General features: G+C 35.0%; 1 protein-coding gene across 2 annotated transcripts in view; it reads left to right on the top strand.

The window, feature by feature from the left end:
• Brwd3 (bromodomain and WD repeat domain containing 3) overlaps positions 1-24,474 on the top strand; it is a 91,595-nt gene that overhangs the window by 62,826 nt on the left and 4,295 nt on the right. For both annotated transcript variants that reach the window (XM_021153018.1, XM_029473202.1), the window contains 20 exons: positions 359-508; positions 2,211-2,287; positions 2,983-3,148; positions 3,952-4,065; positions 6,770-6,877; positions 10,353-10,477; positions 11,205-11,287; positions 12,111-12,222; positions 12,589-12,650; positions 12,760-12,915; positions 13,553-13,673; positions 14,705-14,830; positions 14,916-14,994; positions 16,111-16,167; positions 16,983-17,123; positions 18,237-18,308; positions 19,590-19,742; positions 21,702-21,865; positions 22,227-22,324; positions 23,063-23,221. In XM_021153018.1, the coding sequence (XP_021008677.1) occupies positions 359-508; positions 2,211-2,287; positions 2,983-3,148; positions 3,952-4,065; positions 6,770-6,877; positions 10,353-10,477; positions 11,205-11,287; positions 12,111-12,222; positions 12,589-12,650; positions 12,760-12,915; positions 13,553-13,673; positions 14,705-14,830; positions 14,916-14,994; positions 16,111-16,167; positions 16,983-17,123; positions 18,237-18,308; positions 19,590-19,742; positions 21,702-21,865; positions 22,227-22,324; positions 23,063-23,221 (2,323 nt within the window). The remainder of the gene's footprint in view (positions 1-358; positions 509-2,210; positions 2,288-2,982; positions 3,149-3,951; positions 4,066-6,769; positions 6,878-10,352; positions 10,478-11,204; positions 11,288-12,110; positions 12,223-12,588; positions 12,651-12,759; positions 12,916-13,552; positions 13,674-14,704; positions 14,831-14,915; positions 14,995-16,110; positions 16,168-16,982; positions 17,124-18,236; positions 18,309-19,589; positions 19,743-21,701; positions 21,866-22,226; positions 22,325-23,062; positions 23,222-24,474) is intronic.

Raw genomic sequence — 24,474 nt, 5'->3', positions numbered from 1 at the left:
TGGTCTCATGATGTAACCCTGGAGAGCCTGGAACTTGCTATACAGAACAGACTGGCCTTGAACTCACATAGATTCAACTGCCTTTGTCTCTGCTCTTGGGTGCTGGGATCAAACCACAAAGGTTGCAAAATAATAAAATAATCAGGAGTAATAAAAAGTGAATTATATAGTTATATTTAAATATCACTTTGCTTTTGGTAATTATCTTCAACCTATACACTGTCACCTGCCTAATAGATGTATTATGTATGTATGTGTATATATATATACACACACACACACACACACACACACACACACACACACACACTCAGTTTTATGTTCTTCTTTTAGAATATAATTTCCTTGTCTTTTACAGAATGATTATCAGCCCAGCTGTGGAAGGTCTTTACGAAGGACACAACGCAAGCGACAGCATACTTACCTAACAAGGTCGAACATAGAGCATAATTCACAGGCATCATCTCAAACTTCCGGTGTACAAGAAGATTCAGACAGCTCTTCAGAGGTTAGATCGACTATGATTTATTCAGTGTAACTTTTTTTTTGTCGGTTTTTATTTTGTGCCATCCATTTTAGTTTATGTTTGAAAGGCATCTTGAACAGAAATTTTTAAAGAGGTTTACTCATTAATAAGGCACTTAAGGCAGATTTGGTTATCGCACTTATCCCTTTTGGTTGCCTTTCCTGATTTCTACCTAAGATACAATCTTGGCAATTGTATAGCATATGCCAATGACATATGCATGTGACAGTGATATGATAGTTAAAGGAAATTGTCCAGGTCCTGGACTGAATGCATATCAAGTGACTTCTTTTGTGATTGGGTTACCTCACTAAAGAAGTCACTTGATATGCACTCACTGATAAGTGGATATTAGCCCAGAAACTTAGGATACTCAAGATACAATTTGCAAAACACAAGAAAATCAAGAAGAAGGAAGACCAAAGTGTGGACACTTTGCCCCTTCTTAGAATAGGGAACAAAATACCCATGGAAGGAGTTACAGAGACAAAGTTTGAAGCTAAGATGAAAGAATGGACCATCTAGAGACTGCCATATCCAGGGATCCATCCCATAATCAGCCACCAAACGCAGACACCATCACATACGCCAGCAAGATTTTGCTGAAAGGACCCTGATATAGCTGTCTCTTGTGAGGCTATGCCAGTGCCTGGCAAATGCAGAAGTGGATGCTCACAGTCAGCTATTGGATGGAACACAGGGCCCCCAATGGAGGAGCTAGAGAAAGTACCCAAGGAGCTAAAGGGGTCTGCAATCCTATAGGTGGACCAACAATATGAACTAACCAGTACCCCCTGGAGCTCTTGTCTCTAGCTGCATATGTATCAAAAGATGGCCTAATCAGCCATCATTAGGAAGAGAGGCCCCTAAGTCTTGCAAACTTTATATGCCTCAGTACAAGGGGAACGCCAGGGCCAAGAAGTGGGAGAAGGTGGGTAGGGGAGCAGGGCATGGGGAGGGTATAGGGAATTTTCAGGATAGCATTTGAAATGTAAATAAAGAAAATATCTAATAATAATAAAAAAGAACTGGACTGAAATGTAACGTAAGTAATAGACATAAGGTAAACAGTCCCAGAATTGATTCACTCTGTAATTGGCTTACGTATCCATTTTCTTTTATTACAACCTATTCTGTGGATCATTGAGTGTTGAATTATCTCAGACCTATTATGTTCATTGTGACAATGACCAAAGTATAGCAGTTCTTTTTCTCTTGTTCCTCTTTCCCCAGTCCTATTGTTCTTTTAACATCTCTGTCAGGTGCATAGTAAGAGTTTTATTCGCATTGATGTTATTATAGACTACATTCTTCTTTTTGCTCTTCATGGTTCTTAAATATTTCCCTTTTCCTTCATTAATAATATCTTGACCTTAAAAGGATACTTATGCAATTTTTGTAAAGCATTTTTTTTTAGCTTTTAAGAAGGTTATAAGTGTTTTGAGGTTTAAACAATTTTTCCAAAGTAATAAAATTGTTTATATAAATAAGCAGTATAATACTAGATCTTGTAGAATAGCTATTAGACTTGTATGTAAATTTGACAAATGTGTATAAAAATAATTATGTACATTTTAACTAGAATGTTTGAGGAAGTAATAAAGTGTTATAAATCAAGAAGTTTTTGTTTTCTACATTATGCTAATACTTAGCATATATTTCAATTGCTGTCGCTTTACTATAGGAAGACGAAACTGTTGGCACAAGTGATGCTTCCGTAGAAGACCCTGTTGTTGAGTGGCAAAGTGAAAGTTCTTCCAGGTACTTTCGTGGAGTTGATTGGCTCCAAATTATTCAACATTTAACGCGCAATTAAGATTTTTGTAGGAATTTGACAAAAGCATAGATAAAATAGTATCACAGAAAGGTTCTGTAATTGAAGCCTCCATAGCATATGCTTTTTTCTGACTCCCAGTACATTCTGTGGCTCTCACTGTAGAATTTTTGTGTCCTCTGTCTATAAAATAAGCAGTTTAAATTTATGACTCTGCTTCCTTGCAACTTTATATAATTATTTCAGACTGTGTTTTTGAGACAGGTTCTTACTATGTAGCTCTAGCTATCCTGGAACTCACTGTGTACACCAGGATGGCTTCATACTCACAGAGATCCTGCCTGCCCCTGCAAGTAGTGGCATGGGCTACCACACCTGGCTTCTATTTCAATATTAAAGCTATATCTCTTTCATCATTTCAGCAAAAAGATTCATGTTTATTTTAAATAAGTTTTGTCCTTTGAACAGAGATTTAAAATTCTGTTCAAGAAAATTGAGTATTAAGTTTTTTTCAAGAAGCATTTCATGAAAATCAAATAGTGACCCAAATATTATATTATATTTATTATATTCTTTCTTTTTCAATCCTTGTCATTGTTCATCCATTAAAAAAAGATCCTATTTCCGTTATGAGGTAAAACTATAGTATACTAAGGTATTTATGATTTTGACTTATTTATAGCGATTCATCAAGTGAATATTCTGACTGGATAGCAGATGCTGGGATAAATTTGCAGCCTCCCAAAAGACAAACAAGACAGGCAACACAGAAAATATACAGCAGTTCTGAAGATGAAAATTTGAAATTAGAAGATAGGCAGAAGAAACCTAAACAGACTAAAAAGAAGGTTCGTAATACATAAGTTGTTTATTTTTGCCTTGGATTGTTTTTTGCCTCTGGTATTTGAATTTTTAATAGTGACATTTGATTTTTCTCTAAAAATGACATTGTTTTAGAAGCCAGTTTAATAAAATGTAAGTCGATTTTAACAACTTCAATTTCTTGTTATCAAAGATAGCAGTTAAATGTCATGTTTACAATATGTTATTAAACTAGAACACTGACAACTGCTATTAGAATGTAGCAATGTTCTATGAGAATAGGCCATAATAATATAAAATGGTTATTGTTGTCATTACCCAATTAGAAATTTGTATTCCTTTATGCATTTTACCCATAGAATGGTAGAGTTCTATAAACTTGTGTTTTATCTGACCCCCACTATTCTTTAATGTAGAGACCGTAATGTTTTAATCTGCAAGTTCTTTGAATTTAATTACATGTAACAAGGATTTGCTATTTCTATACTTTCTACTACAAAAGAATCATGGTTCTCTAAAATGTCAATGTATCTTAAATTGAAAATGACTGACGCCATTCACAAATGAGATTCAAAATATATTACTACGCTAATCTACTGTTTTAATAAATCTAAGTACTAGGGGTTGAGCCTACTGCTTCACACGCTACTACTAAACCAAATATACAGCAGCTCATTTCTATACTTTTTCATTTTCAGACAGAATCTCAAGTTGCACGGGCTAGCTAGTAATTTCTTCCTGCCTTTTTGATACTACTATTCATGAGTTTTTTCTTAAGAACTATTATAAGTACTGTAATTCGGTTTTTTGTTTGTTTGTTTTGTTTCAGAAAGGGGGACTTGTTTCTATGGCAGGCGAACCCAATGAAGAATGGCTCGCCCCTCAGTGGATCTTGGATACCATACCACGACGTTCTCCTTTTGTTCCACAGATGGGAGATGAGGTAATTGTTGCCCAATAAAAACCTTTTCTCTTGGAGCTTTAAGAAACTAACACTGGGCTTGAAAGATAACTCAACAATTAAGAGCACTGACTGTTCTTCCAGAGGATCTAGGTTTACTTTCCAGCACCCACATGAAAGCTTACAACTATCTGTAACTCCAGTTCCAGATGATCTGATGACTTCTTCTGGCTTCTGTGGTCACCAGACATGCACATGGTACATGGATATATTCATGCATGTACATAAAATATAATAAACCAACAGTTATAGAAAATATGCTTTTTTTTAAAAAAAAGAACAATTAACATCATTCAATCTTGGGTTCTTATGTTGATTTTATTTTTTTTTAACCTTATTATTGAGAGTATGTGCATAGTTGAAGGACCACACGTGCTCTGGAGCACATATGGAGGTCAGAGGACAACTCTGGCGTTGTTTCTCTCTCTACCTTTTACATGGGTTCTAGGGATTAAACTCAGGTCACACAGCTGCAGGTGCCTTTGCCAACTGAGCCATCTTGCCTGCTCCTGGAAATTCATATTGTAACTGTTACAATTATAAATGTTCCATCTTTGTTTCTTTGTTCAGGTGTGTATTTCTTGAAGAACATGACTCAATATAATTAATTTTTGCATCCTTTGTTTACCTGGTAGAGTGTATTCAACATATTAGATGGTAGATGAAGATGGAGTTAAATTTATTTATGATTGATTTCTAAAGTTCTTAAAACAGTTGGTTTTATTTTTGTTGTGACTTTATAGAATTTAGTGGTACTTTGAGTCCTCATTTAAGAACAACTATTGTTTAAAAGAAATTCAGCCTGGTAGAAAATATGCTCAAGCAAGTATGTCTAAGTCAGAATACCAATGAATATGGTCCAACCCATTTGTGATGTTACATCCCAGAGTCACAAAGGTTGATCGATACCTGTGCTAAATGATAATTACTGAGCCTGTGATTTAATAACTGCTGATACACATTCATAATCAGGCAAATAAAAATGTAATAATTTCCCAATATTGAATTTAATAAAATTCAGTGTTATTCAGTAAGAACTTTCAGTTCCAGAGCTTATAAAGGAGTCTACTGTTCATGTAATCAGTTTTTTAATTACAGTACTACTTACTGCTTTGTCTAACTATTAAGCCCTTGTTATTTTGCCTAGAATAATTGTACTGAAAAACATTATTGTGCCTCAGAATGCTCCTTTTTAAATGTCCAATCAAACTGAGAAATTCTGGTTTGCCCATACTGCTTTTTATAGGTCCTTTCACAACTATATTGTGTCAGTGAGAGTGTGTGTGTGCATGTGTATTATACTACTTTTCCTTAAAGGGAAATATTACATTTTAATACCTTACAATTTCATCTGGTGTCTTGTACTTAGATGTTTTGTCCATATTGAGTATTAGAATGAATATATAACAATGTGTTTAGTTTAGATCTTTAATTTATATGTTTTTTTTATTTTAGTAATATTTAAATTATTTTGCCGTTTTGATTGATAGAGTATGTTCATGTATTTTTTGGTGCTTATATAATAGGACTTTATCCTATCACCAGTTTGAAAGGTAAACTTCTAAACTATGGCATTGGTAAAATTGTGTTCTCTCCCAAATCTAATCCTCCCCTAGCTTTTGGTGCTCCTCAGAATCCTTGGTGTTCCTCCTCCTGTGGCAGCATTCCTTCAGTTTCTGTCCTACCTTCACATGGCAGTCTTCCCTCTAGTTCTCTCTGTATCCAACTTTCTTATATGGACAGTTACTAGTTTAGGGATCACCTACACCTGCTGTGAGCTCAAGTACTCTTCATTGAGTGATTGTATCTACAATGATACTATTTCCCTAGTAAGGTCCCAGATTCCCTCTATGTGTGTGGCAAGGAGGGGAGGGCTTGGAGGGTGTTGGTGAGACTCTGCGTGTCTGTTCAGTGTCACAGCCAACCCCTGCATTTGAGAATGGAGAACTAACAGCTTAGGAGCATTGCATTGAGGACAAGGAGACGAGAACTTGCCTCAAGGGCTGTCACTGTGGCTGTAAGACCATAAGGGGCTCAGAGGGGAATTCATTTTCTTCAGTGGTCAGCTAGTGCTAACATGAACACTTACAACAGAACTCTCTCAGAGAATTTATCTTTAAAATTATTTCATTTAAATACGGTATGTTGTCATTTTCCTAGACAGCTTCACTTTAAGAAAAAAAAATCCTGATGGATGTACACAAAACTGGCTACATTTCAACAAATTGTTTAAGCTTATAAGTAGTATTCTTAATATCTACATTTTAAAGTATCATGGTACATAGTAGCTTTCCCTACAACACTTTCAAGAATGTTATGTTTTGGTTGATTCCCCCTCCCATTCTTATCTCTCATATCTTCCTGCCCTAAATCTCCCCTTGAACCCTTCCACTCTTAGTATTCATCTTCTTTAATGTCACAGGTGTCTTTTTGCCCTCCCCTCCCCCTCCCTTGAGACCTGTTTTTCTCTCTCACAGGCTTCTCTTTTCTTCAGTTGACTTTTGCAGCTGCTTGGGAGGGAAAGACTGCATATATTATTTAATGCAGTGTAAAAACAGCACAGGGGTAGAGAGATGTGAGTGTTGAGTGAACATCAGGAAAAAAAATTTTTCATTGTATTTCATTGTATTTTATGTGTAAAGTTAAAATAGAATATGACTGTGTGGTACATCATTTTCTGTTTCAGCTTATTTACTTTAGACAAGGACATGAAGCTTATGTGCGAGCTGTAAGGAAATCAAAAATCTATAGTGTTAATTTACAAAAACAGCCATGGAACAAAATGGATCTCAGGGTAAGTTTGCCTAGTAGGCAAGAATTCAATTGAAAGAGTTTGAGGATTAAGTTGCTTTAAGCTTTTTTTCTGTGTCTCAGTTTCATGGATATTTTGGTGATGGTGTATATCCAAAATTAATTATTGCATGCTGTTTTGTAGAATGGACAATATACATTTCTTAAAATTTGTATGCTAGGGTATAGTGCTTCATGCCTATAATCTTAAATGGTGGGAAACTGAAGGGGAATTGCTGGGAAGTAATGCCAGCCTTGACTACAGAGTGAATTGCAAAGCAGCCTAACCTATAGTGTTGAGACTCAATATCAAACAATACAAAATAGAACAGTAATTTAAAAATAAATATGTTATGGGCCTAGAGAGAACACTCCATGGTTAAGAGCACTTACTGAGGACCTGAATTCAGTTCCCAGTACTCACGTGATGGCTTAGAGCCATCAGTAACTCCAGTTCCAAGGGATCTGATGTCTGTGTCTGGCCTCCCCAGTCAGCAGACATTCACACACTGCACGGACACACACTCAGGCAAAGCAGGCATAGACATGAAATAAGTGTTGAAACAAGTTTTAGACTGTGTGTTCTCTTATTTGCCCCATTTTTCTGTAAGTTTTGGGTCTTCTTGTTTTTGCCATCCCTCAGCTTCAGAAATGCAGATATTTCCTGGTTTCGAGCATTTTCCCTAGCAACAGTTGTGTACATTCCACAATAAACCCTGTGAAGTGCAGACATTCTCCTGGCTCTCATAGTGAGGTTAAATATCAGAAAGCACAAGAAGCTTAGAGGCTTGTTATTCTGAGGGATCATCTCTCTTAATATACGTACATTGCTTCATAACATCAAGTAAGATACAGTTATTTTATGTTGAAGAATTTTATGTCAGATACTATGAATTCATTCTTTGTCAGATATAAAATATGTTCAGGCTGGCATAGGTGTATATCTTTCCTATTTGAGTTTTATTTGTGTTTTTGTTCTGACTTGATAAAAAAACAAAGGGCAGTTTTAGTATGATTTTCTGTGGGAAATGAATAGTTGCTGTTTGTGTTGAAGGACAAAAAAAAAAAAAAAGTCCGGAAATTCATCTAGATATTTAGCTTAGACATTTGCAGATAGAATATGAATGTTTTTAGGTATTAAAATTTCAAGTCATCTTTATCGGATTAACTCTACTGCCTGCTTTTTTTTCAGAATCAGATGAGAATTAGATACTTGCCTAGAACCAAGAAAATGGATACACTTTCTGTCTTGTTTCTGTTCATAACTCTGTGTTTCTAAGATATGATAGGAGGGTAGTAAGTATAAGGTAGAAAAGCACAGGCTTTGGAATAATAATACCTAAGTTTCAACCCTACCTCTTCTATATGCTTATGTATAATTTTAATTAAGTTGTTGATTTAAGAAGATTAGTTCTTTATTTTTTAAATATGATTAATAAACTAAGATTGTAACATTAAAAAACTATATGTTTAAAAAATCTTATCATCTCATGGACCATCTAGAGACTGCCATATCCAGGGATCCACCCCATAATCAGCTTCCAAACGCTGACACCATTGCATACACTAGCAAGATTTTGCTGAAAGGTCCCAGATATAGCTGTCTCTTGTGAGACTATGCNTATGCTGGGGCCTAGCAAACACAGAAGTGGATGCTCACAGTCAGCTATTGGATGGATCACAGGGCCCCCAATGGAGGAGCTGGAGAAAGTACCCAAGGAGCTAAAGGGATCTGCAGCCCTATAGGTGGAACAACATTTTGAACTGACCAGTACCCCGGAGCTCTTGACTATAGCTGCATATGTATCAAAAGATGGCCTAGTCGGCCATCACTGGATAGAGAGGCCCATTGGACACACAAACTTTATATGCCCCAGTACAGGGGAACGCCAGGGCCAAAAATGGGAATGGGTGGGTAGGGAAGTGGGGGGGAGGTTATGGGGGACTATTGGGATAGCATTGGAAATGTAATTGAGGAAAATACGTAATAAAAAAAAAATCTTATCTCAAACATGTACATGTAAGTTTGAATGATTATACATTGCTTTTGCTAATAGTGTGGATGATTTGTTTTAACTAGATAGTCTCGCAATCCCGAGAAATTTAATTTTTGTAAATCATTTTTTATTATTTTTGAGATTATAATATAATCCCATCACTTCACCCTTCTCATCCTGCTAATTTCTTCTATGTAACCCCTTGCTTCAGGGCTGACCATTTGGATTTAGAATTATCTTGTCTGCATCCAATCGGTCTTCTTTTCCCCGGAGAAGACTATTTCTCCCACACTTGGCATTAAGGAATTGCCTCTAAAGTTCCTTTTTCAGGGTTAAGGCCTTGTGAGCTTTACCCCTTTCATGTTAGCATATCTGTCGCTGTCTAAAACGCAGAGTTGTAGAACATACTGCCAAGTGATACAGGCCCAATACAGTTCTCACACCAAGGTTCAGGAATCACTGAGGAAGAGGCAAGCAGAAAGACTCTAAGAGCCAGAGGAACAGAGAGTTTGCTGTGAAAACTTGTATCTTCTGGAAATGTCAGAAGTTTTTTGTTTGTTTGTTTGTTTGAGTATTTGGCTGATGTGCACCCAAGACCTGTATATTAAGGGTAATACTTAAGATCATAAATTCTGTAGCGCTTTCTTAAAAGAATTTGCTGGTTTGTCTTGTTTATAGTCCTGCCCTAAATGACAACCTGTTTAGTAGGCTTTGTTTGTTTGTTTCTTTTTTATAATTCTTATTTGAATCAGCTTTCATATGCATGTGTGTTAGATGTTTTCCTGGCATGGCACACATGTGGAATTTAGAGGACAACTTTTAAAAGTTGTTTCTTTTTACACACTATTGGTTCAAGGACTTTTATCCACTGAATTATCTTACTGACTTTTACTGTTAAATCTACCTTCAACTGATGTTCCTATCTGATGGATTTTTAGTTGACTTTTTTTTTTATTCAGCAAGTTATATTGTGTGTGTGTGTGTGTGTGTGTGTGTGAGTGCGCACATGTGCACATGCTCGCATATATATGCATTTAACTTTAATAAAGCAAAGGAAACCAAGAGAATGGTGAGACATGGGAGGGCCTGAAAGGTGGAAGAGGAAGCAGGGAGGTGGTGTAATTAAATTTTAGTTAAAAATAAAAAACATAACTAGCTTGTGGTGATGCATGCCTTTAATCCCAACACTTGGGAGGCTGAGGCAGGTGGACCTATGTGAATTCAAAGGCAGCCTGGTTTATAGAATGCATTCCAGTATAGCCAAGGCTACACAGAAAAAACATCTTAAAGCCACCCACACCCCCATAGAAGAAGTAAAATATCTTTAAATGAAAATAAAGTTTGTTAGTGCTACTGCTGCTATTTTAGACACTATTAACAGTTTAGAATTTAGATAATTTAAGTTATTTGGGCAATAATGAAGTATATTAATGAAAGGTAGTCATATATAGAAAAATAATGTATTGGTGTTTCTATGTATAGGAGCAAGAATTTGTGAAGATTGTAGGAATCAAATATGAGATTGGACCACCTACGCTATGCTGCTTGAAACTTGCATTTTTGGATCCAATTTCAGGCAAAATGACTGGAGAATCTTTTTCCATTAAGTAAGTCGCTGTTTCTGATTCTGTGTTTGTTTGGATGAATTTTAATATCCATCATTATTAATGTATTTAATATTCAGTCAGTGCCTCAAAAGCAATGAGAGAGGAAAATACTTTAGCATTGCTACCTGGTTTATAATTATAAAGTTCTGAGTTTAGTTCCTGAAGCCCTGTATATTATATGTTATGCAAGAGTAAATGAGTAAATGCAAGTATGGGTGAACTGACACATGAGCAAAGTGAGTTAGTTAATCTGCTCATGTGAAATGGACACACTTAAATGCTGATATTTTCTTAGGGATCAAAGCTTGAAACATAGTAGTGGATGTTATTTTTGTTAATAATAATACAAATCATAATGACTGTTTGTGGATCTAATTAAACTTAAGATCGATGGGAATGAAAAAGATTAATCCATATAGTTTTTAGGCAGGATCTCACTTTGTACCCCTGGCTGGCCTTGAAAGCGCTTCCCAAGTGCCCAGGGTTACTGTTGTGTGCTATCATGCCTGGCAATCCATTTTTTTTTTTTAATTTTGATGAAGATCTTCACACTAAACTTTTTAAAGCATTTATTGATGTCTTCATGTTTTTTTAAGTAAAGGCATTCTGGAGACCACGGGGTTTACAAAATTTTGCAATGTCAAATATTTATCCTTGGAAGTATAACATGTGATAAGTGCTATTATATTACAATATTAGATTCTACTGTGCTTTATTTTCTGTATAGGTATCATGACATGCCAGATGTCATTGATTTCCTTGTGTTACATCAGTTTTATAATGAAGCCAAAGAAAGAAACTGGCAGATTGGTAAGTATAGAATTGTCACTTAAAATTACTAACCTTGAAATACAGTATTAACCCTGTTGTTTTTCACATTAATTTATTTATTTAATCACTTCACATCCCAAGCATAGCGCCTCTCTCCTCCTATACCTCCTCACACATGACTCCTTACCCCATTCCCAAAAAGTTAAATGGATAAGACAAACAAAAATAAATAAACATAATGTTAAATAATGTTCTACACTTTGTGTGATATTTATAAGTGCTTCACCCTTGTCCTTCATTCACCTTGTATGATTTTACTTTCCTATGTCCAGTTGTAGAATGAAGATACAAAATTAGAAATACCAAAGATAATAACTCATAATTTTTAGGTTGTTCCTCATTCTCAATAATCCAACAACTTCTCACACAGTCACAATTCCTTATAGCTTCAGATGTCAGTTTTTCCAGTGAATAAGCTGTACCTCCCTTCTATCCCATGGCGGCTTGTAGCTTGAGTTCTGGCAGCTGCTACATAGTAGCCTAACAGTGTGACAAGGCCTACTACATTAGTCACCTCAATTTACCTCACTGTACTAGCTCACATAATCCCAAAAAGAAAGGAGAATATAGTAGTGCAATGGAAGACTTTTAAGAGAGACCATATCACAGACTTGTAGTATTTTATATTTTAAATGTTTTATTATATTATTTCTAATCTCTTACTAAGCCATTTATAAAATTTATAAAATTCACGAGTTATGTATGATGATGATAAATACAATTCTATTTCTCTTTTTTTAAAAATACATCATAATTTGAATGGGAACAGAGCTTATTCTCTGTTTGTTTGAATTCATTATAGGTGATAGATTCCGCAGTATAATAGATGATGCCTGGTGGTTTGGAACTGTGGAAAGTCAGCAGCCTTTTCAGCCAGAATATCCTGATAGCTCCTTCCAGTGTTACAGTGTTCAGTAAGTTTAGTTCATTTGTGCCTTTGACAAATAAGTGTTCCATTATATCAACTTTTTTCTTGTAAAATGTTTTTCTATTACATCATTGTATCCTTTCCTATAGATTAATTTTAGGTATAATCTTCATCATCAAAAAAAAATGTAACTACTGTGAAGAGTGGGCTTCTGCCCTCTTAACTTTTCATTGCTGTAGCATATTTTCTCTATCAGTGGTGCATTCCTGTCTTTATGTAAGCTGAGTTGTAGTGTCATGAATATTATGTTGCTGTTTTCTGAATTTCACCCTCAAGAAATCATGCAAATTATGTTACCAGATGAATGGAAATGCTTGGGAATGTGATTTGCATCTTCTTCTTTTGTTGATAGCTGGGACAATAATGAAAGAGAAAAGATGAGCCCCTGGGATATGGAGCCGATTCCAGATGGAAGTAAATATACCTTTAAAGATGAATTATCATTCTTAGAAAAGCAAAGTAGTAACAGTTTGATGTTGAATACTTATTGTTTTGTTTCTTTTTTTTCTTATTCTGTACCTAGCTGCTTTTCCAGATGAAGTTGGTGCTGGTATTCCTGTGTCCCAGGAAGAACTAACTGCATTGCTCTACAAACCCCAGGAAGGAGAGTGGGGTGCTCATTCCAGAGATGAGGAGTGTGAACGAGTTATTCAGGGCATCAACAACCTTCTTTCCCTGGGTATAGTGATTATGCAAAAAGACTAGGCCAGGAGTGGGGAGCTTGAAAGGCCAGCAGAATCTTAAAGTCTGCACAACAGCTAAAGTTCATCACAGTATAGTTCACATTTAATTCAACAGGCACAATGAGTTGAGTTAACATTTATATATGCTTGGTTAAGGCAGTAACTAGTAAATATTTTCATCGCTCAGGAGGTGTGGGGTAAGAGCTAAGGCAAGGACATAAGTATCCTTTTCATTTTTGAGTCATTTTGGCTCTCTAGCTATTTTCTGAGCCTGACTTTGGAGGGGTTTTCTTGGTAAGACAGTGGGTGAGTAATGTATTTTATCCACATAAATTGTTTTTATTTTTTTAAATACATCACCAGAGTAGTTTGGCACTTATTCAGGAAAGACATACTGAAATTTGGCAAGTGTCTTGCTTAATTTTGTTTCATTTTATTGAATTTGAAGCAATATTTCATATATAATTCAAAGATACCATAAACAAGAAAAAGCGACTTATTTATTATTTGAAACATTATTGTCTTAAAAATTAGGTATATTGTCCTTTGGTCTTGTTATGTGTGGGTATTAACTACCAGGAAATGTTGGTCTCTTTATTAACTAGGTTTTTAAAAATTTGTTGACTTTCGTAGATTTTGCCAGCCCTTTTGCTGTTCCAGTGGATCTCAGTGCCTACCCTTTGTATTGTACTGTAGTTGCTTATCCAACTGACCTCAATACCATCAAACAAAGACTTGAAAATCGCTTTTACAGGTTTGTTTTGTTTTATGATTTATTACAGTAATCAATTTTTTTTGGTGCTTGTGCCTTTTAAAATCTGCTTTTTGATGTCTGATATAGTCATCCAAAAACATACTCCAAAGTCCCTTCTATTGTCACATGTGCCAACTAAAATTGTATATGGAAAAAAGCATGGAAAACATATGTAGCACAATTATGTGAAACACAAAATCTATATTAAATTGAGTTTACTAAAGGCAGATTAGGGAGTATATTAATGCCTAGATGATCAAGATGCTACAGTGAATATGCTGCATATTTTAAAACCTCCTTGGAGAATTAACAATAGACAATTAAGTTTAATTGCTAGATATATAAATAGACCAAGTGATTTTGTTCTTTATTTTAGCTTAGGAGAGAAGTTACTATGAGAGGGCTTTGGAGGTCAGTTCTTGTTCCTTTGTTCAGTCACACTCACCTTACAGTAACTGCAGTATTCCATGAGCTAGTTAGTGTACCTCTGGTACTTGAGAAATATGCATATTTTATAAAATAGATATTTATTTCATTTGATAATATATTTCAAACATAGCTAGATGAAAATGTTTTATTTTCCACAATATAGGGGTCTTTCCACCTTTTTGGGTGCCTTTCCTAAAACTAAATGTGATTTTGATTTACCAATGCATTTTGCGCTTTTTGTTTGTTTGTTTGTTTTATCTATTTATTTATTTATTTATTTATGTGTGTAAATGTTGGGGGAGGGTCAGCAGAAGAGCTACATTTGTGGTACCGCACACATACAGAGGTCAAAGGACAACTTTCAGGTGTTGCTTCTCTCATACTGTGTGATCCTTAGCATCAAGCTCTGGTTCTCAGGTTATCCATTGAGCCATGCTGATGTTCTAAGCCTGCATAAATCATATATATGATTGTCCTGTACATATATTTAAATACCTTAGGCATACCATGATAAAGTGCCTCATAGTCTATCAATGCATATTCTTAGAATATAATTCAAATGTATCAGCCAATACTAACAGGATTTTTTTTTTATTTCATAGGAGAATATCAGCATTAATGTGGGAGGTACGCTATATTGAACACAATGCTAGGACTTTCAATGAGCCAGATAGTCCCATAGTTAAAGCAGCCAAAATTGTGACTGATGTCCTACTTCGGTTTATTGGGTAAGAAGTGTCATCTTCAATAGAGACAAACATCCTATTTTTTAAATAGTGGGATGTAGTTTGCCTTACTTATCTTATTTCTTAGGGATCAAAGCTGTTCTGATATTTTGGATACTTACAATAAAATCAAAGCAGAAGATCCAAACAGCAGCGATCTGGAGGAGGTAAGGGTCACAGCTTTATGATTATGATTGCATTTCTTTTCTGGTCTTTGAGGCATAGAAAATGTTAGTGTAAATATTGCAATTGGTTATAAGTAGTGAAAGCTTTCGGAAGGTGGCTGAACATTGGAATCTTTTATATTAAGCCCTTTTGACCTGGATTCCGATGTTATATACCAAAAATATACTGGTGCTATCTACACGGTGTAGTGAGAAACAAGTACCAATCATACCTTCAAATGCAGTACACTTATTTATATGATCAAAAATCAATACTGATTTTTAGCCCTTAATAAAAAGACAAAGCACTTAGCATTTTATTTCTTTTGGTTATTTTTCTTGGTGAAAACTCAGCTGACTAGAAAATAATCTATTTTAGTACACCTAAATGTCATTTATAATAAGGACAATGTGATATAGGAGTTAAATATTAACCTATTTAACTAACCTAAATATTAATCTAAGGAAAATTATTCATTTTTCCTTCTACTTTTATAACCTTTACCATAAATGTATTTTAATTTAGGATTTGATGCCATAATTTCTTTACAAACTAGTACTACTGTTTTGCTTAGAATAAAAAGTTAAGGCAAATTGTTAACAGATTGATTTTCCCTATCCATTCTGTAGTTTTTCCCTTCACTAGTTGTACCTGGGTCTCTACACTGTGTTATCAAACCAATTTCTCAGAGACATGCTTAACTGAATTAGTACAAATGTATATTTCCTGTAGGGAACTAATTCTTGAAATAGCAATGTTTCATTGGGAATATTTTGTAATCATAGTATATCATATGAATGAGTCACATAGAATTCACGTGGAATAAGTTGTTTTAAATACTCAGACTTATTTAAGTAGAAAGTTTCACGTGTTTCCTTATTCCCTATTCTAGTTTAAAAAGAAAGCCTTTTCAGTTCTTCTCCCAATGTGTTTTCTAATCTGTACATAGCATATTGCCAGCAGTTGGAGTGAATCTCCCTCCCACATTTGTTCTGATGTCTGATCCAATGAAGAAAAGTTAGCTGTCATTATCTTTGCAAGTTCCTCATGTGTGTGCGTCTACTTTGTAACACTTCAAATGTAACTTAGCATCTCTCGTCAACCCCCCTTTTGTTTAGGATTCAGAAATGGTTGACTTAGATTCAGATGGTCCTGGCACTTCATCTGGAAGGAGGGTGAGTAAATGTGACTCTCTGAGAACAAAGCATTTCCAGGTTTCCTGAGTCAGAGATCCTAAATTCTTACCCTAATTTTTGAGAGTAACTAGGACTCTTGGAAGCAAATACATAGCTTAACGTGTTTGAGGTTTATTTCAGCAGTACAATATGCAGCCCAACCACTGGACAAAAGGCGAGGAGAGTCTGGATGAAACCATAAGTTCCTATATGTTCTCTCTCCTATGAGGGGCCATACAGCACACTGTTTGCCCAGCAATGAAAAAAGATAAACATGTATGTGATTAGTGACTCAGTTACCAAGATTTTTTTTAGAGACTGCTTATGTAGGCGCCTTGTGACTAACTCATACCTTGGTTCCAGATTCCCACAAGGAAAGCAGACAGCCTGCACAGATTATGTTGTTTATACTCTTTAAGTAAACGGTCTTTACAATTCAAGAAGCAGATAACGCTCCCAAATACAGACCACAGGCCAATAACATTTTACTTCAAGTTCTGCTTCTGTGCAAGGGGTGTAAGGAAATGGTTGCTTGTCTTTAGTTTGTTTGCAGTTTAGATTCTCCTAAAATGAAATTTTAGAGTAGCAGAATCATTGGCATTAGGTTTGGTTTGGTTTACTTATGGCCAGACAGAATGATGACTTAAACGACGAAACATAAAAGTATAGTGGTTGATATGTTTTATACAAGTGACTGCCATTAAAATGACAGATATGTTCGCTCAGCTCATTGCAGCTTAACTTTGATAGCATTAGGCTTTTATGGGACAATCAAGGAATAGTTAAGGAAAGATGTAATTTTGTTAAATCTGTAGGCTAAATGTCGAGGCAGACGACAGTCTCTCAAGTGCAATCCTGATGCTTGGAAAAAGCAATGCGAAGAGCTACTGAGCCTCATTTATGAACGGGAAGACTCAGAGCCATTTCGTCAGCCAGCAGATCCTCATTCTTACCCAGTAAGTATACCGTTGTTTAAGTAATTGCCAACAGGACAATTTTTCGTTATTATTCGTTCATATCCGTTCATGAACAATTTAGCAATTCTTTCCTTTTAGTCTTAACTTTTTTAAGTTGTCATGCAAATGATAGAGTTTCTAAAAGGAACTTGAGTGATCTGGATGTGGTGGCATGTGACTTTAATCCCAGACAGAGGCAGGTGGATAACTGACAGTTGCAGTGAGGTGTGATCTTCCCAGAAATCCAGGCCAGCTAGGATTGCCTAGTGAGACCCTGTCTAAAACAAAACAAGCCAAAACCCCCTTTTTTTCCTTCATGCTTCATTTGTTTTGTATATTCTACTAACTTTTAATGACACCTCTATATACTACATATACTTGGTAATGATATATATGTCAAACCTGTTTAATTAATAGTAAATTTATCGTCAGTATGGCTACTTAGATTAATCCATATTCCAATATTACTTTTCAACAAAGATAATATTAACAACAGTTTAGAATATAGAGTTACATTTTACTTTTACGTACCAGGCTCCTCACTGGTATGGGACTTACCTAAGCGGACCTTGTGCTCATGGTCCCCTGTCTTCTCAAATGCTAGGATTCAAAGCATGCACTGCTCAACCCCATGTCTAGGATTTCTTTTCATACACATATGTGACAACTCCAAATACTGTGGATACTTGGTAATATATATGTGTATATTTTGGAAAGGAAAATGAATATCAATGTTGCATTCAATGAAGTTTGATCTGTTTGTAGGAAGTTTGAGTTAGGCACGAAAAGCTTGCATTTTTCATAGCAGAATTTGATGAATCCAGAATTTTTTTGTTTTTTTGTTTTGGAGACAGGGTTTCTCTGTATAGCCCTGGCAGTCCTGGAACTCATTCTGTAGACCAGGCTGGCCTCGAACTCAGAAATCCGCCTGCCTCTGCCTCCCAAGTGCTGGGATTAAAGGCGTGCATCTCCACCGCCCGGCTGAATCTAGAATTCTTTAAGTAAAATATAATTTTTATTTGTGGTCATTTGAGCATTGAGTCATAGTTTCATTACAATTCTTGTTCTGTGTCATGGTGCTGTGGAAACGGTCTGTGTTGTTTACCCTAATAGGTTCAACAACAGCAAGAAGGGGAATCCTCACAATCAGTTCCTCCAGATAGACAAGATCCATCTCTTTCTGAGGTAGGCTTAGATTGTGGGGTTTTTTCCAATATTACATTTAAAATTTTTTCATAATGCACACAAATTTTGTTAAATTTGCCCAGTCCCCCTTTGCAACACCACTTAGTTTCTTTTTATACCTTTATTTAGTTTTTGGTCATTTTTATTCTTTTCTTTATTTTTTTTCACAGTTGTTCTTCATGAAGTCATAGTTGTTGCTTTTATATATATAGATATAAAGCCATGCATCAAAGCATAGAACATGCAGTGTGCTCTAATATTTCTGTATCACAGATGATAATTCTCACTGGGGTTTCCTTAAATGGTTAGCTGAATATTTTGACTTTTTTTTTTGTCTTAATACTTATATTCTGACATTATTTCCTATGAAAATTTTTTGGAATATACTTTTGGTGTTTTTAAAACTTATGGAAATCTATTTAAAGAAATTGTGTTTTTTTCAAACTTTGGAAAACTTTTTCTCTTCATTGTAACATTTCTCTGCCAGTTTTAGAACTTCACTTTCTTCCCAGAGGAAATGTGATGGTTTTACTTCTTAATGATTCTAAGTAGTATGGGTGGCTGAATACATACTATGGATTTTACTCAAATTCATGCAATCGGGGTAGTAATGTATATGTCTGCTTCAGCATTATCCTATATGATAGCTCTAGACTTGAAGGATTTGAGTTAGAATGGATTTTTTTTTCCTAATTAAAGTCAAACTAAATTCTGAATCAATGAGACTGAAGACTTCAGATGAAATAAAAATTCAAAAATAAAAAAATAAAAAAAGGAGCCAAATGTAATGGTGCATAAGTATAACTGTAGCATTTGAGAGGCTAAGGTGGGAGAACCATATGTTTAAAGCTAGCTGTGGCTGCATACAGAAACTAAGAAGCAGGGGATAGGGCACAAGCATGGCCAGTTAACTTTGACTTCAACTAATGACAACATATGTGAAATGTCATAACTCAGAATTTTGGAAATATGTAGGTCATTTGTGGAGTGGAGTTGTGTAATTATACACGAATAATCTCATCATCTGTCAGTAGATAACTTGGCGAGGTATCATCAGTCAACTTCAAGCCAATGACTTTGACTTTTTTAACCCTTTATACCCATAGTATTTTCAAAAACATACAAAGGAATTGGTTTGGGAGTGAGAATAATTTGGTAGACATAAAGGTAGCACTTGTGTAAGAGTAACTTGTATCAGTGGGTAATGTCATTCTCCATGCTATTTTATTAAGAATTGTTTTGCAATTTGAGTATTTAAATGTAACACATTATCATTTGTAGGATTATCAAGATGTTATAGACACGCCTATGGACTTCAGCACTGTGAAAGAAACTTTGGAATCAGGAAATTATGATAGTCCTCTGGAATTTTATAAAGATGTTCGCCAAATATTCAGCAACTCCAAAGCTTATACTTCTAATAAAAAGTCAAGGGTATGAAACTAATATTAAATGGGCAATTATGTATATCAGGTAGTTTTCCTTCCACGGATTTTAAGATTTGTAAACAATATATTCTACTATTTAACACAGTTACTGACATTTGATTCTCAGTATCTTTTCTGAATTCTGAATTTTTTCAAGGCATATGTAAATATGCTTTTAGAGTAATCATTCTGAAATTAAGCATTTTTTCTTTCTTATCTAACTATTCTTTATTCTTTAATTATAATTACATTTTTCAGAGGAAAAAAAAAACAAAGAAAGAAAGTTAATGGTTTAAATACTAAATTCCCCTGTAAATGAGTTGATAAGAATAAAGGTAGTTGACAGTATTGACTTATATGAATCATTTAATTAGCTCTTAATGTGGACATTCCTATTACTATCACAACTAGTGAACCCTATTGGGAAGTTTCACCTTTTCCATACTTACATAAAATATTTTCTCATGTATTATCCAAACTGAAAATATCCTGAGAACAGGAAATAGTTATAGAAATATTTTCTTTTGGAGTCACTAGTATCCAACTGTCAAACTAGTTATATGCTAGGTGTATATGTACCTTCTTCAACTTCTTTATATATAGTAAGTTTTCACTAATTTCCCTAGGCATAACTTTTGATTTTATTCCTTCCATTGTATTATTTATTTTCTATTTTTCCTTTCATCATAATTTTTAGAGTAAAAAGTCTCCATAGAAAGTTTAAAAATGTAGAAAAAATACTTCAATATTCAAACTTTATCATATTTTTATTTATAGTTAATATTTAATATGCTTATTTTTAGGACTATCTATACTAATACTTAATATTCACATACTTTTACAACATTGGGTTTGGCATTTCAAGTCTTGTTATACATATATTATGACTTAAAATAAGTTTTACTAATTGTTTGAGAGTTTCATACACTATATTTTGGACATATTCACTTCGTACCCTGTGAAACCTCCCATTCCTTTCCATCCAACTTTGAGATACCTTTAAAAAAAAAAAAGTCATTCCTCATCAAGCCAGTTTGTGTTGCCCAGATAGTCTTTTGATTCGGCCCGGTTCTGTTATGCAGTCAGCCTATCAGGGGTTACATCACTCAGAACAAAACAAAACCCACCCACCTTTCATGCTCTTACAAGCCACTACATGCTCTAGCTCCTCAGCAACTGGTAGGGTTGCATATCAGCCTTCCTGTGCTCTATGTTGGAAGGTTTTCTGTCTAGAACTTGTGTAAGTCTTAGGCATGCTTTCACATTCTCTGCGTCCCTATGAGCATCTGGCCTGTTAGGCCTACAAAACACTGTTTCTTTGAAGTTATCCGCTGCCTCTGACTCTTAAAATCTTTCTCCCCTCCCTTCCTTGGAAATTCCTGAGCCTTGGAAAGACTGATTGTGGCTGAGCACTTTTATGCTCTTTTTTTTTTTCCTGCCCGTTGATCAGTTGGAGGTCTCAACATTAAGTGTATTATTTACTTCAAAGAAAAAGTTTCTCTGATGAGGGTTGGTAGATGTCTGAATTATTACGGTTTAAAATAAGATATTTGAAATTTTCCTTTACCTGATAATTTCATATCCTTGAGCATGTTTTCCTGTGTGTGCAGTCTCTTGATAGTTCCTTACAACAGATTATCAGCAGTAAAATTATTAGCCAAAGGATAGCTATATCTTTAAAGTTTTGTGGTATATATTATAAATTGTCTTACAGAATATTGTTTCTGTAAAAATTTCCTGTTATATGAGGATTTGTTCATGTCTTTCACAGAACTAAGTATTATCTTTGAAAGCTTTATTATTTTTTTGAGAAAAATGACATCTTAAGTTCTCAAGAATTTTTCAAGTAGATAGTATGTGTTTTACACCTGGAAAGATGATGTTCATATTTGTCCAGATATGCACATACTTTTCTTAAAACTATAAGGTACTTGCTAAAGCAAGGCTGTACTTTCCACCTTTCCAGATCTATAGCATGACGCTGAGATTGTCGGCCTTATTTGAAAATCACATTAAAAACATCATCTCTGACTATAAGTCAGCAATCCAGAGTCAGAAGAGGAGAAGACCACGGTACAGAAAGCGTCTGAGAAGCAGCAGCAGCTCGTTATCTAGCAGCAGAGCTCCCAGGTAGAGTACATCCCTGCAGCCTTTGATGCTTTGAAGCCTTTGGTGCCTGTCACCTCATTTGTGAAAGTTCACGAATATGTTCCGGAAACCTCAAAAGATTCAAGAGCCCTTGTTCTTATATAAAGATGGAGTTTGTAACCTAAGCTATTACTAATGTGGATTTCCCTATACCTTTAAATGTTTACGTTTTATTTTTACTTTTCATCTTTTTAGTTATTGAGGTTTAACTTTGTCAAATCACCAATTTTAGACATTTCACTTGATTTTAGATAGTTTCATATTTTTGGTCACCTTAAGAATTTTGTGTCATGTTATTTATTATACTGAATTACTAACCTAAAGATGGTCATTTTTTTTTCAGTCCAAAAGGCAAACAGAAGCAAATGAAGTTACAGCCTAAAAATGACCAGAATACCTCAGTGGCTTATGCCAGGACTAGCTCTCCTTTTTCTTCTCCTGGTAAATATATCTTTGCTTTTTTCTTCTACAGTTTGATGCCTATTCAAGGATACAAAGGTGGCACAACCATAGAGAGTACAAAGGGCAATCAATTTGGATTAAAGAATGCATTTTTAATCATTTGACCTGCTATTTATATGGCCTTCCAGTAAGACATTAGGACAAGTGATTTGGTTTCTTTGTTTGAATAGGCAATTTGGAAACTTCTGAGACATTTGTTTTGTGTTTGTGAGTGTTTTGCCTACTGGTATTTTGTATACCCTATGTGTGCATGGTACCCTCAGAGTCCAAAAGCAGGTGTCAAGTGCCCTAGAACTGGAATTATAGATGGTTTCAAGCTGCCGCGTGGGTGCTGTGAATCCAAGTTGGAATCTCTAGAAGAACAGCCAATGTTCTTAAATGCTGAGCCATCTCTAACCCAATTTTGATGTCCCCTTGAAAGAAGTGTTTCCTTGTTTTGTTTTCAATACTTTGTGTTTGAAAGTTTAGTGATGATAAACTATTTGTTCTCTTGTTGTCAAATATTCACTTTTACTTTGGGGTGGATTTTAAAGATTTGCTAAATAGCCAAGGCAGATTTTAAACTCACTGTCCTCCTATCTGAATTTCCAAAACTTGGGAGTATAGGTGTCCTACCAGTTGTCAAGCAACTTTGAATTTTATAATACAGCAGCCTGTATTAACTTTCCTGAGAAACAAATGAAATTTTGTTAACATTACAATCTCTTAAAATGTAAGTTTCAGATGCTGCTGAAGGTGTTTCACTGTATCTACTTGATGATGAAGGGGATGGGCCTTTTTCTCCATCAAGTTTCAGTGGATATAGTAGAAGTGGAAATAGCCATGACCCAGGGAAAGCCAAATCATTTCGTAATAGAGTTTTACCAGCTAAACAAGGTAGGAAATTGAATATAAGAGAGGTAACATATTCTCTATTTTCTTATGATGGATAATGAGGCATAAGCTGGTATGTTAGAATAGTACAATTAGTTTTTCCTAGCACTTAGTAAGAATAGTATGGCCGAGTTTAAGTCGAAGGGAGTTTTAGAGCTACAGTTAGGAGCAGACTTCTAATAACTACTTTAAAAGAAAAATGTTATGAATCGGAGAATAAAACTTAATGGAGAAATTATCTCCCAAGTACATAAAAACTAGACTTTCAATGCATTTAGGATTTAGGATTTTTTTTATAGATTAAACCAAGTCAATAAACTTGGAAAAGACTAAAGTCCGATTTTTAAAGGTCTTATTCTTACAAGCTGTTCCAATAACTTTTTATTTGAAGAAAAAAAATATGGTGCTTACAAAAATCATTGACTTAGTTCATGATCATATGAAGTTTACTATTATTCAGAGCCCTGTACACACTCTGAGCATGCTCAAAGAAAGTTCTATGTTCAACTATTTGAAGTTTATAAAAATACTGAATTTGCTTTTACAAGTTTGTTACTAGATTGTTAATTTAACTTCACATATATATGCATATATATGGTTATATATGTATATATGTATATATAACCATATATATAACTGGATATTAATTTTCATATACCATGTTTTATAACCACCAAGTTACTTTATAGCCTTTATAAATATACTGCCGGTTACATGAAAAATATTGAAACATGTTATAGTTGATCTGAGCTAAAAGACTGACAAGTAATTGAAACATAGTACTTTAAAATGTGCTTTTATGTTTCCCATTTTATAATTTTTTTATTCTATTGTATTTAACATACTTATGCCACAGATCCTTCATAGGAAAATCTTATAGACAGAGTAGCCTGTATTTCCTCTCTCCTTTATACAAGATCACTTTGTCCTTTATACCCTACCTGTTGCCCCAGCCACTCTCCAGAAAGCTCTTCTGCCTAAATCACCAGTAATACAGACTTTCTATTACTTTCTATATGTTCCTTTTCTTAGTACTTAAGACACTGGACACTGTTCACTACTCCTTTATTAGCTATTTACTGGCTTGTAGCCGCTACTGATATTCCTATAGAGTTCTTTTGCTCTGCTCTGCTCTTGCTCTGCTCTTGCTCTGCCCTTGCTCCGCCCTTACTCTGCCCTTGCTCTGCCCTTGCCTTGCCCTGCTCTGCCCTTGCCCTGCTCTGCCCTTGCCCTGCCCTGCCCTGCCCTGCCCTGCT

This window comes from Mus caroli, chromosome X (assembly GCF_900094665.2).
Source record: "Mus caroli chromosome X, CAROLI_EIJ_v1.1, whole genome shotgun sequence".
NCBI classification, from domain to species: Eukaryota; Metazoa; Chordata; class Mammalia; order Rodentia; family Muridae; genus Mus; species Mus caroli.
Note: the sequence above shows the minus strand (reverse complement) of the source record. Positions and strands in the feature narration are given on the sequence as shown.